General features: G+C 42.4%; 3 protein-coding genes across 3 annotated transcripts in view; all 3 read left to right on the top strand.

Annotated features, from left to right (window-relative positions):
* LOC140305834 (uncharacterized) overlaps window positions 1-2899 on the top strand; it is a 38475-nt gene extending 35576 nt beyond the window's left edge. The window contains exons 34-36 of the mRNA XM_072384880.1: window positions 5-212; window positions 1521-1715; window positions 1882-2899. Of these exons, the coding sequence (XP_072240981.1) occupies window positions 5-212; window positions 1521-1715; window positions 1882-1889 (411 nt within the window). The 3' untranslated portion in view covers window positions 1890-2899. The remainder of the gene's footprint in view (window positions 1-4; window positions 213-1520; window positions 1716-1881) is intronic.
* A 1813-nt stretch (window positions 2900-4712) lies between these two features.
* LOC140305750 (kelch-like protein 41b) lies at window positions 4713-9403 on the top strand. The gene is made up of 6 exons (XM_072384765.1): window positions 4713-5962; window positions 6919-7076; window positions 7643-7750; window positions 8448-8633; window positions 8827-8973; window positions 9074-9403. Exons 1-6 carry the CDS (start codon window positions 4850-4852, stop codon window positions 9183-9185), a joined length of 1824 nt encoding a protein of 607 aa, XP_072240866.1. The 5' UTR covers window positions 4713-4849; the 3' UTR covers window positions 9186-9403.
* A 3282-nt stretch (window positions 9404-12685) lies between these two features.
* On the top strand, window positions 12686-16937 carry LOC140293375 (2-oxoglutarate receptor 1-like). Its single transcript, XM_072379531.1, has 2 exons — window positions 12686-12883; window positions 14047-16937. The coding sequence occupies exon 2, from the start codon at window positions 14056-14058 to the stop codon at window positions 15025-15027; it is 972 nt and encodes a 323-aa protein (XP_072235632.1). The 5' UTR covers window positions 12686-12883; window positions 14047-14055; the 3' UTR covers window positions 15028-16937.
* The last annotated feature ends 432 nt before the right edge of the window (window positions 16938-17369 follow it).

The following is a 17369-nucleotide window of genomic DNA, read 5'->3' as shown; positions in this document are numbered from 1 at the left end:
TCAGCAGGGAGGTGGAGGAGGGCAGCGGGTTTACACGGAAACAACCGTCCTTGGAACAAGGCGCGGGGACACATTCGAACGCGAACCTTACACTCCAGTCAGAGAGGACACCTTTACAAGACAGGGCTCCACTTCGTCTTCATCATCCTCCTCAGAAAATAAAACCACATCATCCCAAGGTGTGCCTGCACCGAGGCCAGCGCTTCCCAAAGGTACACAAAAACCTCTGTTTGTGTTTCCAGCTTTTGTCTCAAGATAAAATTAACTTTTATCCTTAACAGTTAGACAGCAGGTTAAAACCGTTTGACTGCAATTACAAAGAGGCACCGTGAACAAAACGAAATGACGAGGCTGTTTCTTGCAAAGGATTCTTCTCATGCGACAGAAACAAGATGAATCAGTCTCAAATGTGCACAAGCATTTTCACTCCATTATAGCATCCACACGTCGCACCACACATGAGGAATCATCTCTGCTAATAATATAGTGACAGTGAACATTTGTTATGTGCAAATGCATGTGAATATATGAATAGAACTGCAATAACAGGAGATCAGCGAAAAATGAAAACCACACTTAGACAGAACAGAAATGCTGCTTCCAGAGAAAACCAGTCCATTTTTTAGCTTTGTAACATGTGCAGTTTGTTTTTAATAAGCTGAAAGACATATCAGTGAAACGCAAAGTCAACACCATGGCTGAGCACTTTCACCTTGAAACTGCAGTGTTCACATTCAATGAGACTTGCTGTCGTCAACCACAGCTTCCATCTCCTCTGACTCAAAGCCTACACAGAGCGGAGGGAGAAATGATCATAATCATGTTCTTCTCAGGAATCGAAACATACAAGTCGCCAACTTCACTGACAGAGCCCAGAAAATCACATATCGACAATGTTTTTCTCTCTGAGCTTCTTTCCAGCAGGAAGATTCAGTCTGGAGTTGAATCTCGTCCCGTGTCTTGCTCGTACAGTTGAGCCCAGAAAAAGTGATGTCCTACATAAAAATAATTTAAAGAAAAAGGTCTGTTCGTGTTAATGAAGTCAGTTGTTTAATGCACTCTAAGTGGAGCAGTACCATCACTGAAATGAAATAAAGCGTGCCCTGAAGCCAGCCACAGAAAGATAACAAAATGCTAAGTGACACAGCAAAAAAAAACTAAAAACACAAAGCTAAATGGATCAACCCATCGCAGTTAGTCAAAATCAGAGCAGTGGGGGGGAGAACACGCACTGCGATGTCCCTCGATTAAGTAGATGAATCTCTCGGGAAGTTTCAGTCCAGTGTGTGGTGGCAGCGAGCAACTGCTTTCCTCAAAGTAGCCTTCATGCTGTGTGTGCAGCCAGGCGCGGAACAGGGAGGCCAATTATTTTTGATGCAGTTGGCTTGTTATTACAGAACCTGCTTCTTCCTGATAGAGCAGTTAAGAAAGAGAGCAGGACTGGTCATTCCGAGGTGTGATTATTGTTTATTTGTTTTTCTTGTCTCCTCGCCCTGATCATATGACACATTTTCCTGCAGAAATCGTGCCCTTGGACCCTCGCTGTGGCTTGGTGCTGGACCAGGGCACGTGTCGAGACTATAACATCCGGTGGTACTACGACAAGCAGGCCAACGCTTGCGCTCAGTTCTGGTATGGAGGCTGCAACGGCAACAATAACCGCTTTGACACGGAGGAGGAGTGCAAGCGGACATGTGTGGTTACCAGAACCACAGGTACGCCTTCGTGATTTATTCCAGCCATATTATTCCTCTCCAAGCGTCTCACTTTTCGTCTGATACGTTTTCTTTTTTCGGTCACGTTTCTGACTGACATAACATTTACACGACGGGGTGTTAATGGTTTGAAATATTGACTTCCCCTTATGTTTCCCTTCTTCAGGAGGCTGAGTGAAGGCATCTGTTGTACATCTGCTGCAGATACTTCAGGGAGGGGAAGCTAAAACCAGCCATTTTTCACAGGAATCCGGAAAGTTACTGTATAATTCTCAGGCATATGCAAGCAGATGTGTACAAGCCTGCACACATATATGTTCTGCATCACATTTACATTTCAGTCCCTGTCTCTACTTCCTCTTCTTCTTATTCCTGCCCTTAGGAATTCCTTCCAAGTCCTGTTCCTGTCTTTGTTTCCCCTTTCACTAATTACAGTGAAAACAGACTTTTTGGATAGAGATGTCCAGTGTCATCATTATTATTATTGTTGTTTACTTATAACACAGGGGATCCTCCATTATTTCTACTCAGGAATAAAGATTAGCACTTCAGTGTGTTAGCAGTTCCTCCAGCATCCCTACAGTTTGTTTTTTTTCTTATTTCATATACTGTAAGTGCTGTGAAGATCATGAAAAGATTAACTATACATGCACCATATGATCAATAGCTAACAATCAATGTGCTTTATAAATCTATTAAATCAAATTCTAGCTAATAATTTCTTCACTTAAAGATGTACTGGTGCATAATCAGAGACTCAGAGAAGCAGAGACAAAGTCTCATCACTTATAGCAATAAAATAGTTTTCTGTTTTCATACACGTGAAAATAGAGAATGCTGTGCGACTTAGTGAAATCATTTTGTACATTTGAATGTGTCCTTATTTTTGTTTCCTGAATGAGAAATGTGATGTTTTGAGTTGATTTCACTTCGCTGACAGTAAACTAGTTAACACTGACGGACAGACACACATACACTGCCCTCTGCTGGGTGACACGTGCCCCTGTCACTGAAGATTCCTTTGAGTGAGATGCTGCGTGAGGAGACCTTCTTTGCTGAGTGGCTTGTCTGTCCTTTTTTGTTTACCCAGCTGTACTGACTACAGGAACGCATACTGTATTGTACTGTGTATTACATTTGATGTCAACCGTTTTAATAAAGCTGATCTTGAGTGATGCAGCAAAGGTGTTGACAGGTGACTAACAGTGTTTTGGGGTGTCAGAAAAGAGGGAGAATGTCTCATTTTAATATATTTCTTCATGTGAATTAGTTACACATTTGCTGCATACAAAAGCAACACTGGAGGCACTGAAGCTATGTAAAACATGTCAGCTGTAGGTGTTTTTTATATTTTGGATTTGATATGTTCTTTGCGCCTGTTTTCCATCCTTATGGGGATTCAACGGTGAGCCTGTAACAAAGGCTCTTTTTGGGACCTTGCAGCATAGTAGCTTTTGGTTTTGAATATCGTGGTTCGAGCATTTTGTAAGAGATAGATCGAATTATTCATTTGTAGCTCACCTCTGTATTCATGTTATTTTATCCATGTAAGGGATAAATCGCTTTGATCAACTTCCTGCCACAATTACTTTCACGCAGTCCGTAAATACAAAATGAATGTATGTGCAAGAGAGATTGTTTGTAACTTTGCTTAATTAGTTCACTGTTTCTTTAAGGAAGTAATAGACTTCTCACACACAGATCAGCTCTCTCCTTTTGCTTAAATTACATGCAAGAGACTCCTCGACAAGTGGCGTAGTCTGATCTATCTTTAGTGCAGCCCACAGAAGTGTTACCTAACTCTACACACTCCTCACACTTTAACAGACAAGAGAAACACTATAAGCTGCTATTGATCCAGACTCATCACTCGTGGCAATTTAAACATTTCAGTTGTAAAATATGTGGCTGTTGGAGCTCTTGGAGACTCGTCAGAGGGATGTTTACCCCCTGAAAGATCTTTGTGTTCGAAGAGCATTTTAAAAAGTTGAACTCCAGAGCAACACACACACACACACGTGTTGAGCCAAGCAGCTGAAGTATATTACACCCCATGACATAAAAAAAAAAAGAAAGAGTACTGCTGATTGGTGGAAATGACCTCTTGTATGTGTGGCGTTCACCTGTTTGGGCGTACAGCTGCTGCACCCAAAACCTTTCAGGTCCAATTATAGCACAATATGTCTTTACGCATTTCAGTCTCTCTTAAATAATACTAAAAATGAGTTCAAATGAAATAAGATGCATTTTGCATTGATGGTGGTGCCTCCTTTGATGTTTTATTGCATGTAGCAAATATGCTCATGTTCAACTGAGGAATTAATGGTCCAAATAATGAAATATAATAAATATAATATAGTATTTGTGGGCTAAATATGGTTAACGTGGTTAAATATAGTTGGTGTTCTCAGTGTTTGGGTTGTTTTTTGGCCACATATTCAAGTTAATTGAATATTTGAGTGATTTGGACAGTTTATCTGAATAAAACAAGTCATTTGAAGACTCACTTTCTCTTGAAAAAATCCCAAAATGTACATTGTGAAACTAATAGTGAAACCAATAAGTGAAAAGAGTGATTATATCACCAGTAATTACATGAATAAATAACAAAAGTTTATGAACTGCAACAGAAACGTGAATGAATGTAGAAGGTGAAAAAGCCTGTATACACTGGGTTAAAACTAAGGATGTCTAAATGTAGATATTTTTCAATATGACAGCAACTGCTTAAAATATATACCCACTCATTTGTAACTTCAGCTGAGAGGGAGCTATTCGAAGGCTTTGACAGCATTGTCTCCAGTGTTAGTCGGCCACATGACACTCTGGGAGCTGAATCATGGTGGCATATCTCCAGCCGGAGCATCCAGTTGCTTCTTTCAGTCTCTGACGGCAGCTGCTGGAGCCCAGGCTTGTGCTGCTCTGTGATTCCACTGAAGCTGAAACAGGCAGGGGCAGGGGGGGCTATATTTAGAGTGGGGCAGGATTAAATTGCAGGGTCTTCACATCAAGAACTTTTTCTCTGCTCTGCCTTTTCTAGCCAGGACCCACTGCCAAAAGGACCTTTGGCGACTGTCTCTTTTCTCTGTCCATAGAACCCCTTGTTCGCCTGCTGAATCCCCTCCAGACACGGTATGGACCCCAACGCCATCAAGGAGGAGCTCCGTCTGTTTCAGAGCACCCTGCTCCAGGACGGGCTGAAGGAACTTCTGAATGAGAACAAATTTGTGGACTGCACTCTGAAGGTAGGCGACCGCAGCTTCCCATGCCATCGGCTCATCATGGCCGCCTGCAGCCCTTATTTCAGGGACATCTTCTTCACAGAAGATGGTAAAGAGGTGGAAAACACCAAAGAGGTGGTCCTGGAAGATGTTAACCCCTCCATCCTGGACATGATTATCCAGTACCTCTACTCAGCTGAGATTGACCTCTCGGATGACAACGTTCAGGATATAATTGCTGTGGCAAACAGATTCCAAATCCCTTCCGTCTTCACAGTGTGTGTCAACTACCTTCAAAAAAAGCTATCTCTGGGCAACTGCATGGCCATTTTCAGAATGGGTCTGGTACTCAACTGTCCTCGGCTTGCTGTGTCTGGACGCAACTACATTGCTGATCGCTTCGAGCTCCTTCATAAGGAAGAGGAGTTCCTCAAGTTGGCACCTCACGAACTGTTTGCTGTCATCGGTGGAGACACGTTGAATGTGGAGAGAGAGGAGCTGGTATTTGAGGCAGTCATGGCCTGGGTGCGCTATGACAAGGAGAAGCGCATCAAGGTCCTGAAGGATGCTTTCAACTGCATCCGCTTCCGCCTACTGCCAGAGAAGTACTTTCAAGAGAAAGTGGAAACTGACGACATCGTCAAGGCCGACCCGGAACTTCAGAAGACAATCCAGGTCATCAGGGATGCCTTCAAGGGTAAACTTCCAGAGAAACCCAAGAAGGCAGAGGGGGAGGAGGGGGCCAACAAGGAAGATGGTGAGGAGGAGGACAGCCCATTCCCCGGCTTCCTAAATGACAGCCGCAGATATGGCATGTACACACAGGACTTTATCCTAATGATCAATGACACAGCAGCGGTGGCGTACGACGTCAACGACAACGAGTGTTTCCTTGCTGCCATGTCAGAGCAGGTGCCACGTAACCACGTCAGCGTGGTGTCACAAAAGAACCAGCTCTACATTATTGGAGGACTGTTTGTGGATGAGGACAACAAGGATGTGCCTTTACAGTGCTACTTCTATTTGGTGAGCAGAACTTGAATTTTTGGGTTACATCCTTATGAGCTATTTCATCGAGAGTTTTAACAAAAAGCATTGTTACGTCTATATGTAAGTATGAGGACAGAATCAGGTGACTACAAATATGAGGAAAGACTGCTGTTTTCAGTTTAGATACACATTTAACAGACATACAATTATTCAAATTTGTTAGCCTCTGGGGCGCTCGCATTTTGTTTGATATTCAGCAGTGTCATGGCAGTCATTTCCTCCTCGCACTTCCTGCCTTTATGCTAATCCAAGCCAACCATCTCCCGGCTCTCAAGCTTTATCTTTAACAGACAAAATTAGGACAGTAATCAATTTTCGAACTCTTATCTATACCCACAGATGCCATACAGAATACATATGCGTGCCTTGACTTAATGTATAACGAACAGAAGTTTTCAAGCTCACTGCAAACATTTTGTGATCTTGAGAAAATCAAGAAAACAAAAAGCAAATTTCTTCGTGATAAACTGACTTCACACCTCACATATCACATAAATATTTGATGTGATCTATATACATGTCAGTATTAGTAAAAACTAAATTAATTTCGCATCAGCTTATCAGACTGCCTTCTGAAAGGGTATTTAAGCTAACCTAAATGGCCTCCTTTGACCATCTTTAAAACGTCTTAATGGAGTCTTTTTGGAGTATAGACCGCAAATAAATCACCTAATGCAGAAATGTGCCCACCAAAGAAACAGTAACACAAATAAATACATGACATCCTCCTGTAATTGACCGAATCTATGTTCGCCAAGCACTCCATCAAGTCCTAGTTATGGAGACACTAAAAGACAATATAAAGGCCTTGAATGCCCATATTTTACTGAATAATCAATGTGGGGATAGGAAATAAAGACAGACAGTTAATGGGTGCTTCGAGCAGGCTTTCCCTCCTCTTGTGTTTTACTGTACCCTTTTCCTCTGCAAAGTTTGATCCATTCACATCTGACTGGGTTGCCCTGCCGCCCATGCCTTCTCCAAGATGCCTCTTCAACATTGGAGAGAATGAGAACCTGCTGTTTGCCGTGGCTGGAAAAGACCTGCAGACCAACGAGTCGCTGGACACCGTGATGTGCTACGATGTCGAGTTAGTGCCATTATTTCTTTTGCTGCTTTTCCTTCCTCCCTCCATCTTTGTTTTGTACTCTGTCCATAGCCGTAGGAACAAGGAGGGGACGGGGGGGACGTGTCCCCCCAATACTGGAGACAGGCACATTTGTTTAAGAATAAAAACAAAAGGATTTTATATCTGTCAGGTTTCCAATATGTGTCCCTCCCAATGTTAAACTCATTCCTACGCTCTTGACTCTGTCTCTCACCTTTTGAACAGTTTTCAAGTGATAATTAACGTCAGGAAAGTATCAAAACTCTTTAAAACTAAAGAACAGAATCTATGGTGTTTAAGTGCAATCAACCATGGCTACATGTGATCTCACCTTCTTAAGGTGTTTCTTTGTGTAATTGGTCTTTTGGTTTGGATTCATACATTATACTTATCTACTCTTGACTCCTTAAGCAAGGCAACTATTTCAAAGGAACAAAATAAGCCAATTTAGGAGTTGTTTAACCCACTTTAACAATAAAACATTTAAAATAGAGGCACACTCATATCTTGAATCAGATCCTAATGTTTTAAACTATTGAATTCTTCAGGAAAATGAAGTGGAGTGAGACCAAAAAGCTTCCTCTGAAGATTCACGGCCATGCTGTTATCTCCAACAAAGGAATGGTGTACTGCATTGGAGGAAAGACAGATGACAAGTGAGTAAAGAAATCAGTGTGTGTGTGTCTGTGTGTGTGTGAGAGAGAGTTAGCTTACACTGTGAGCGGCAGCTGTTTGTAGTCTATCATCCTGCCTGCCTGAAGGGCTGCACAACACATCACAGACAACAATTAGAGCACTGCAGTCCAGGGCAGACTAATGTGCTACAATAATGGAAAACAGCGATCCCCTGCAACTCCTGTTACAGTCTGAGAACAGTGCCTGTTTGTCTTCTTTGCTTGAAAGCAGACGCATGGGCTCTGATCATCAATATCCTCGCTACCTGGGCTGCAGTCACTTTGCTTTAAAGGAAAACGCGGGCCTCCAAACCTGAGGGTTCGACGCTGTCGCCATTAATAGACCAGTTGAATAACTGTGAATTCTGCTGTCAATTAAACACTTAAAAGGAGGGAAACAGATGTGATTCTCCTGCTGTGAACTTCAGCTGGTATGAGCAAGAATGAAAAAAGGGAAAAAAAACAGGGTAAAAGCTTGTAAAATCTCTACAGGCGGAAATTATTGGGCAAAGAATAAAGCCTTCTCCATGGTCTGCTTCATACTGTTCTGAAAAGGGTGAAGCAGCAGAATTCCACCACCTGTACCTCAGTGTGAACACGATAATCGAACACATCCAGATGCGTAACAGCTTTTGACAATGAATGCCTGACAACTTTGTTCCTCTCTTCAACCTCACAGCAAAGCCCTCAACAAAATGTTTGCGTACAACCACAAGCAGTCCGAGTGGAGGGAGATGGCAGCCATGAAGACGCCCAGAGCCATGTTCGGAGCCATCGTCCACAAGGGCAAGATTATCGTGGCTGGTGGGGTCAATGAGGAGGGCCTCACTGCCTCAAGTGAAGCCTTTGACTTTGCAACGAACAAGTACGCACAACTCAAACACTTACCCAGAAACTCCACTTCCCTGCAACACTTTGTTCTGTCATCAATAACAATAATCCCGTAAAATAATATACTATCAGAAGGACATTGTGTCTTGATAATATGAATGAATCCACCAGAATGTGCAATAAAGCAATTGTTAAATCAAACTTTTCCTGGTGCTGTACCCCCTCAGGTGGGAACCCTTCACAGAGTTTCCTCAGGAGAGGAGCTCTGTCAACCTGGTGAGCAGCGGTGGCCTCTTGTACGCCGTGGGTGGTTTCACGATGGTTCAGGCGGAGAACCAGGAAGTGGCCCCCACAGAGGTCACTGACGTCTGGCAGTAAGTTCTGTCCACAGAGTTTTGGAACCCATGCTTGAAAGCGTTTCTAGTTTGCTTTTGTGTTTGTTTGGAGATGTGACTTTCTTCCTGCTCTTGTTAGATATGAGGATGACAAGAAGCAATGGAGCGGCATGCTGAGGGAGATGCGTTATGCTGCCGGCTCCTCCTGTGTGTCTATCCGCCTCAACGCTGCCAGGATGCCAAAACTGTAGACAGATACGTTTTTCTTCTTTCGCTCCATCCATCAACGCCTCCTGACGACCACCTCCTCCCCCAGCGAGCTGCCTCTGAACCGCTTTATCCTCGCCGAGTTGATCTTTGACATTAATTTCTCTCTGAAGTCAGATGATTTTTATCTGTAAAATAAACACTTGCTTCTGCTGCCACTCAAAAGACTGCGCCCTCCCCACAGCATAAAAAAAAAGGAGTCATGACGCAGACCCCTTTTTCCGGCTTGTTTTGTAAAAAATAAACATTTGTAAACTTCTTCCTATTGCTGCTGCTTTTTACTTTTGTGTGATCTGCAGAAAGGTGACATAGCAGAGATGTTCAACCGTGTCAAGGGCAGTCGAGGGATGGAAGAAAAAGCTTGAATTCAGTGCTACTTTCACATAGACAAGGAAGTGAAAAGTGGGTTAACAGCCAGTGTTATCTTTACACATAAACAGAGACTAATGATCTTTGCACACGCGACGCACGTTTGTGTCAACATGAGCGTGTGAGAATAGAATGCAATTTTTTTTGCAATTACAACGAGACTTATCATGAAAAGTTGAGGCGTGTTTCTGCATTTTCAGCCTGACAGTGAATAAAACATATTCACACTGAGTCAAAATGGTGTTTGAGACATTTACATTGACATCATCAGGATAATGGCACTCAAGGTGAAGGAAATGACACCAAATTTACACCTGTGCTATTAGGCAGGATGATGTGCGAAAGAGATTCAATTCTGAAGAAAACTGTGAATGTGCCCTCAAGGCATTCTGAGAAAAGTTTGACTTGAACTATGTCCACACTGCAGAAAGAAAATCTAATGCCCGCTAAATTCAAATGCAGGAAAGCAGCCACGGTGTTAGTTTAGGCATTGTCAGGGAATGTCACTGAAAATGCAGTTCAAGTGAAGTTAAACGCCATGTCCTGCAAATAGATACAACGTTAACTGAGGTGGAAGTACTGACAATGATTCACCTAAAAGAAGAGCTGAAGCCGAAAGTCCACTGATAGCTGTTGGACATTGATAGTGTGAGGAAAATACAAAGCTGAGTATTCACTAGTGAAAGAAAAAAAAAAAGCAGAGGTGCTCTTATGCTAACAAAGCTGAAAAAGAGGAGTTCAAGTGCAATATGAGGTGATTTTCTGGTTGGAAAGTGTGGGAACTGTGTCACCCATTCTCCATCAACCGCCTGTTAAATGTCAAACCAAGCAAGTCAAGCTAACTAGTACTATAAACTATAAACTAGTACTATTTTGCTTCTATACTTCATGCATAGGGGTTCTCAGTATGAACAAACAACTGAAACCCACACCCATTTTGACCAGTATTAGCAGGAGAGCTTATGTTCCTCTAATTGTAGCTTCTATTCCTTGGCTACCTGAAAGAGATGCACACATTTTTTACATTTAGGATTATGTTTAAAACTTTGCTTTTTGATAAAACTTATAGTTAGGGCATGGCCATCTGTATGTTTCTGAAGTACTAGATAGGGATGGGAATTGGAATTGTTAGGAATTTAGCAATTCCGATTCCATTATCGATATTGCTTATCGATTCGGTTCCTTATCGGTTCTCTTTTTGATTCTCATCCAGTTATAGATAGTACAAATGGCTTTGGTTGCAGTAACACATTCATTTCAAGTATGCACCAACATTTTATCAATTTTGGCCTCTGTCATTTTACTTTTCCTTGCCTCGATGACAGGGGTAGCTGCAGGTATGCGGAAGCCTGCCTCTGAGCCTGCCTCACTCTAATATCAGGTGGAAATTATTCATACAGTATATCGCTAACATCATAACGGGACTCTGAAGTTTTGAATGCAGGACATCAAGAGTGACATCGCTTAGCAGCCTGTCAAAGACTTTCCATTCGTGCAAAGTAATTGCATGCTGTGTGGTCAAATGTTTCAGCATGTTGGAGGTATTTCCCCCCTTTAATGTGATTAAAGCTCTGCAGGTGTTGCAACTGGCCCCAGTTCTGTCCTTTTTGGTGAAATACAACCAAACTTTGGAGCGCTTCTGCCTCGACGCCGTGTTGGAAACATTCTGAGCCAAAACACAAAGCGTGCACCTGACGTCACTGCACAGATGTGTCTGATGTTAGCAGAACCTATAAACAGGGTTCGTTAGGCAGGCGGATTAACGATTCCACGGAAGACTGCTGGGGGGACTTCCCATGACCCACCTTTCCTCATTCCACTCTCTGTACTTTTTACTCTTTGTGTAAATACACGCTTTTGGTTGTCACTATCTCTGTTTTTCTCTTTTTCTCTCTGGCCTGGTGTTTTTGTCTTTGTTTGTACCCCTGTCTCATCCTGTTATCCCCAACACTGTGTCTGGTTCTGCTGACTCCTGAGTTTTTCTACACCAATGTTGCATTCTCAGAGCATGGGACTGAATCAGACTGAAGATTTGCTGGGATCTGCTGGTTTCCTTAGTTAGGCTACTTTTTATAAAACAGCATTATACAACTGCAACTATAAAGAATTGGTCTGATTTGGACTGAACTGTGCTATAATACATTTGGCTATAATATTTGGACTGTCTCTAATTAAACTTGCACTGAAATGGTTTATTCATTGTTTAAAGTACCTTGAAATGATGGTTGTTGTAAACTGAATTTAGCTGAAATGACTCTCTGGGCTTCACCAAAAGACCACTTGTTATACTCACACATTAGTTTGATCTGTTATTTTGTACCAGTGAACTCGCTGGGTAAAGTCTGCTCACGACCACGCTTCTCTTTCTCAATTTTTGAAGGTAATGTTAACGTGATACTTTCATTAATCTGTGAAAAAAAATAGCGTTCAAATAGAGCAGAAACAGTTTGATAGGTTGCCAGAGACAGAATGATTATTGTCATGTTGAAACCAGGCTTTTCGCACATTACAAAACAATGCACAGACAATTTGATTTGACAGTCTGTCACTGGGATGTTGATTCATTCAAGCTTAATACTGATTTTTTTACACTGCACAACAAGGAATGGTTTTAGGTCCAACTTGTGAAAATGCCAACTCCCAGAGACAATGATCACGCGACATGCGCAAGTTTGTGCAGCTTCAGTGATTCCTGAATAATAGTATTTTCAATCCACATGATAGAAACTGCACTGGCTTGACATAATGCGATCTAAAAAAACAACATTACACTTGAGGTCTGAAAAATGATTAACTGCAAATGCTGTTTTTATCGACTGCGGGCTGCTGTTTCCCACATTAACTTTAGCTTCCTTGTTTATTTAATGAGAAACTAGGGTCTGTGCTCGCCAAATTTAGCAGTGTCACGCTGAGGTAATCACATGCCTGTTTGAAGAAATAACAAAGACCTCCAATGAAACACATTTCAATCTGAACAAAAGGCACACTCAGGAGTTGGAGTTGTCAAAATAAATAAATATGTCACCCAACTGCCAACCTTCCCACCTTCCCACGCTGAAACCTGAGCTGTGTACATGAAGCGAACCTCCAGCTTTATCAACTCAAGCATGACACAAGGGAGTTGGTGCACATGGCCGAAGGTGAAGCACACAACGGTGCACATTCAAGCAAAGATATGCTGGAGTTTCCCCGTGGGTGTGGAAGACAGGAAGTGAAGATAGAAGGAGGAGGAGGAACAGAGGGATGGAGGTGAAAGTAGAGATGAGACACTGAAGCCTGGGAGTGCGCACTGATGAGGACACTCTAACTAGAAGTGAGTAAGAAAAGAAAATCTCTATCTGCATTCGCCTTTGTGAGTCAGCTTCTTTGTGGCACTGGAGCGAGGTTTTAGGCTGTATTTTTTTTTTTTTCCAAAACGCAATCCCTGAAACAAATATGGTTTCATGCCTTCTGACATCTGACTGCGTGTGATTTGTAAACAGCCTATCTGTACATCTGTAATATTACAGCTGTCACATCCGGAGCAGCTTTCAGAAACTCAATTGCTGAAGAGGAAACAAGATGTTGTTTGCTTCTTTCCCACTGAGTTGGCATGATTGCTTCTTTCTTGCCTCGCCTGCTCACCTCTGAGTTTCTGTCCGGCTCTGTCCTTCCTTCCTGCAGATGTAATTGCTGCTGACAGTGAAATGACAGCACGAGGGGGAAAGGGAGTGATGGTTCGCTTGTTGCCTATTTTTTCATTCTTTTTTTTTTATTTTTTTAAGTCACGCAAATGTTTTAGGGCAGCTGTGAATCAGGAGGCTCCTGATGTGTGACGTGTAGAGTAAAAAAAAAAGCGTTGTGTGACCTTTTTTTCCTGACTGGAAGCCTTTAGTATGATTAACATGACAAACAATGGGCCTCGTGCAAGAACCGTTCTTACGAACAGTTTTTTCTTAAGTCGTGCGTACGAGTTATTTAAGTGAATTTGCGCATTCACCAATGTTTTCGTATTTTAAGTGTTCTTTCAGGTACAAGTGATCCAGACCTGTAGCAGCTTCGTAAAATAGTCTGCTGTTATTAGAATCAAGTTTGTGATGGTGGCAATAGCTTTGCTTTACAGTTACCTTTTTGTCTGATCTCACTAATCCACATTTATCCTCATACTGGTCCCGCCACATGTATATAACAAGGCGCCCTATGATGGACTGGTGACCTGTCCAGGGTGTACCCCGCCTCTCTGATCGCTGGGATAGGCTCCAAAAAAAAAAATACGAAAATGTTCTTGCATGAAGCCCAATGTGTGTGAGAACGGGTGAATATGGCTGCAGTGGTTGTCTATCATGAATGGTTGAATCTGCTAAATTGTTCATTAACATTTTCTGTCATTACGATTTCTTGCATTCAAAGCAACATGTTGTCATTTTGCCTTTTAGTGCGCATGTGCTTTTTATATTTTTATCCAATCTTTATACAATTGTTTCTTATTCTCAACAGGGTTTCACGATGGCCTCCAACAATAGTAGCTGCCCCGATGTGGACCGCCTGAAACTTTACTACCTACCCATCTCCTACAGCCTCATCTTCATTGTGGGCTTGGTGGGAAACATAACTTCCATCAGCATCTACCTCACAAAGCTGCGCCCCTTGAAGAGCAGCAACATCATCATGATCAACTTGGCCCTGACCGATCTGCTCTATGTCCTCACCATGCCCTTCCTGGTCTACTACTACCACAGAGACTCGTGGACGCTCGGCGACTTCATGTGCCGCTTTGTGCGCTTTGGGTTTCACTTTCATCTTTACGGGAGCATCCTCTTTCTGACCTGCCACGCCGTGTTTCGGTACGTGGTGGTGAGCCAGCCGCTGAGGTCGGCACAGGTGCAACAGAGGGTCTGGGGCATCGCCGCGTGCTCGTCTGTCTGGGCCATCACCGCTGCCGTAACCACACCGATGTTTGCGTTTTTTTCGCTGCACAACGAGACGCACTGCTTGGACTTTGCCAGCACAGATCCGGCCAAGCTGCGGGTGTACAGCTGGATACTCGCCGCATTTGGGTTCCTGCTACCCTTAGTGGTGGTGTTCATTTGCTACATTGGCATAATGAAACAGCTGACCAGAGGTCCCAACTCAACCAGTCCTTGCAGGATGCGAGCGCGGCGCGTGGTGGTGCTCATCCTGGTGGTATTCGTCATCTGCTTCCTCCCATATCACATCTTGCGTGTGTTACGGATCGAAACTCAAATTGCAGACACGACGCCGTGCACGAAGCGGATTGTGCACGCAGCGTACATTATCTCGAGGCCTCTGGCTGGAATCAACACGTTCTTTAATCTGGCGTTGTACACTCTGTCGGGTAATAAGTTCAGGAGGGCCTTCCTGAGCATTTTCTATCGGGAAGGCTGGCTGAACAAGGCCAGGTCACTGCTCCACCTGCCTGTCACCCACAGGGCAGGGAGCGACATGCCCGCTGCATGACATCTTCTTTCTTTGATCATTCTTTGACGATCACTGCAGGCATGCTGCAAGTTGACTCACCCACATTTGGAAAGCCGACAAATCTTCATAGTGATTTACCAGAAACAATACACCTTCTGTTTGAGGAGGGCACGACTGGATCAGAAAAAAATGCGCAAACCCCTTAGGTGTAAAAAAACAAAACAAAAAAAACAACAAATGCCGACAGTTACAGGCAGTAAAACCTGTGTCTTTTGTATAATGTACCTTTCAAACAATGGACTCTTGTTTGCAGCTGCAAGCTGTGTCCGGATTTTCCAGCTTGGTGCCAGTGCGCTTGATGCAACTTCCCAACATTCCTTTCACCTTTTTGGATAAACTGCACGAACAGATCCTTTCACATTTATCTGCTTTTACATGTTTGTAAAGGAATACAAAACCAAATAAGAAGGAATTTTGCTCAAATTAAATCATCAGACCCATGGTGACCGTGAAATACAATCGTTTACCTGTTGGGTCTCCGTTTGCCTTTCTGAACATTAAACCTGTTAATTTACTAGCATTTACAGCTGTTTTATGCTTAATACAGCGATAAGTAGCTCACAACACTATTTCCATTGCATTAACACGTTGAAATGAAAAGTGAGACCTTATTCTAATCTTAGTATTATTTCCATGTGTTAAAAAAATATAAAAATAGACTTTTTTTGTTACTCAGTTATATCCATAATGCACTGATTGATTAATTAGAGCTTTTTTCTATAATACAAAAATAAAAAGTTTTACTAGTTTGGCAGAAGAGCCTTTTTGCTAGGCTAGCAATGGCCGTGTAATGTTTAGAAACTATTATATTATCTACTAATCTATACATGAACTATTTTTCCCCTCTTTTTAGATTTAATTTTGTCTTTTTTTTTGGTAAGTGAGCTTGTGTGGGGTGCTTGTGTTAAAGGTTAGTGTCTTACCTGCAGTAGACAGCAGTCAGAGAGCTCTCAGTTTGGAGAATCAGAAGATTTCCTGTTGGGCAAGCCAAGCTAAGAGCTTCTCAAAGGGAGACTAGCAGTGTTTTGCTTTCTCAAACAAAAATTTCATAGCAATGGATTGTGCAAGCTGTGGATTTTTACACTGCGGCACCTCTGCATCTGGCGTTTACGGACTGGGACCGTTTATTGCAACCTGGTGTAAGTGTCACTGTGTTATGAAATTTACTCAAACTTTTCTGAACTTTTTCAGATTAGAGTTGTTTTAGATGGAAAAAGTTGGGTCTTCAAATCCCTTCCTTTCTGAGTAGCTTTTTATTTGTCTTGCAGGAATCATTTCTGATCAATCGAACTGAGAGTGTTCTGCTGTCTACCGCAGACAGGGCACTTATATGCAAAGAATTTTCAAATTAAAATAAAATCCACTTAAGATGGCAAAAACAACTGTACTGGCTGCTTGTACTAACTGGAGCAAATCATTAACAGAGTCGGTGCACAAAGTTTTGACCCAAAAATAATTTCAGTCTCACGTGATTCAAATATTTTAAATGATTGGAAGAAAAGTTTTGCTTTTGGTTTAGTCTGTTTATGTGTGCATTTATTTTTTTCCGAGAGCAGAGGCAGCTCTTTCAGTTACTGATCCATGAAAGACTGGAGTTTGTGTGAGCTTAGCAGAGTTCACATCTGTCAGGATGTGTTCACCTTCCTTCTGAGCAGGCGAGGCAGGCTGCTCATTCCTTGTTTTGAAAGGCTGAAGGCTGTCCTTTGTATTTCCGCACAACATAAAAAAAAAGTGGGTTGGAATCTCGGAAGAGGGCAGACTTACATCCATCTATCCACACCTAATGGAAATGACTGAGAACATTTTTTTCTATATTATTTATCCACCAATTATTATTTGTTCTTTCTGCCTCGTTATCATTGTATGTTTTATTTGAATTCAGGCTCTCTTGAGAGTGAGACCCCATATCTCAAAGAGATTAAAAGTCCAATTTAAGGGGGGGAAAAGGGATTATATAATTCTAGTATTTTCTTTTATATGCTGTGCAAGTAGAATAAAGTGCAGATGTGCATGGAAGGGCTATTTTAGTCCATGAATATTTCCTTTTCTGCCTCATAACTCATTTCCTCCTCATCTGTATTTCCCCTCTCGAAGAGATCACGAAGAAGTGAGGAAGTGGGTATCGCAGGCACCGGAGCAAGGATATTAATAATAAGCAATCATCCCACCACCTAACTTCTCAGAGGTCTGTTGTCGGTGGAAATTTGTCAAACAAGATTGTTTTTTCTGCTGCAGACCAAACGGAACGTCAATCGGAGCCGTCTCTTTCACAGATTAAAGGGAAAACACATTCAGCCTCTTCTATTCTCTGCCGCCGCAGA

This window comes from Leuresthes tenuis, unplaced genomic scaffold (genome assembly GCF_036924035.1).
Source record: "Leuresthes tenuis unplaced genomic scaffold, fLeuTen1.0.hap1 SCAF_1, whole genome shotgun sequence".
NCBI lineage: Eukaryota > Metazoa > Chordata > Actinopteri > Atheriniformes > Atherinopsidae > Leuresthes > Leuresthes tenuis.
Note: the sequence above shows the minus strand (reverse complement) of the source record. Positions and strands in the feature narration are given on the sequence as shown.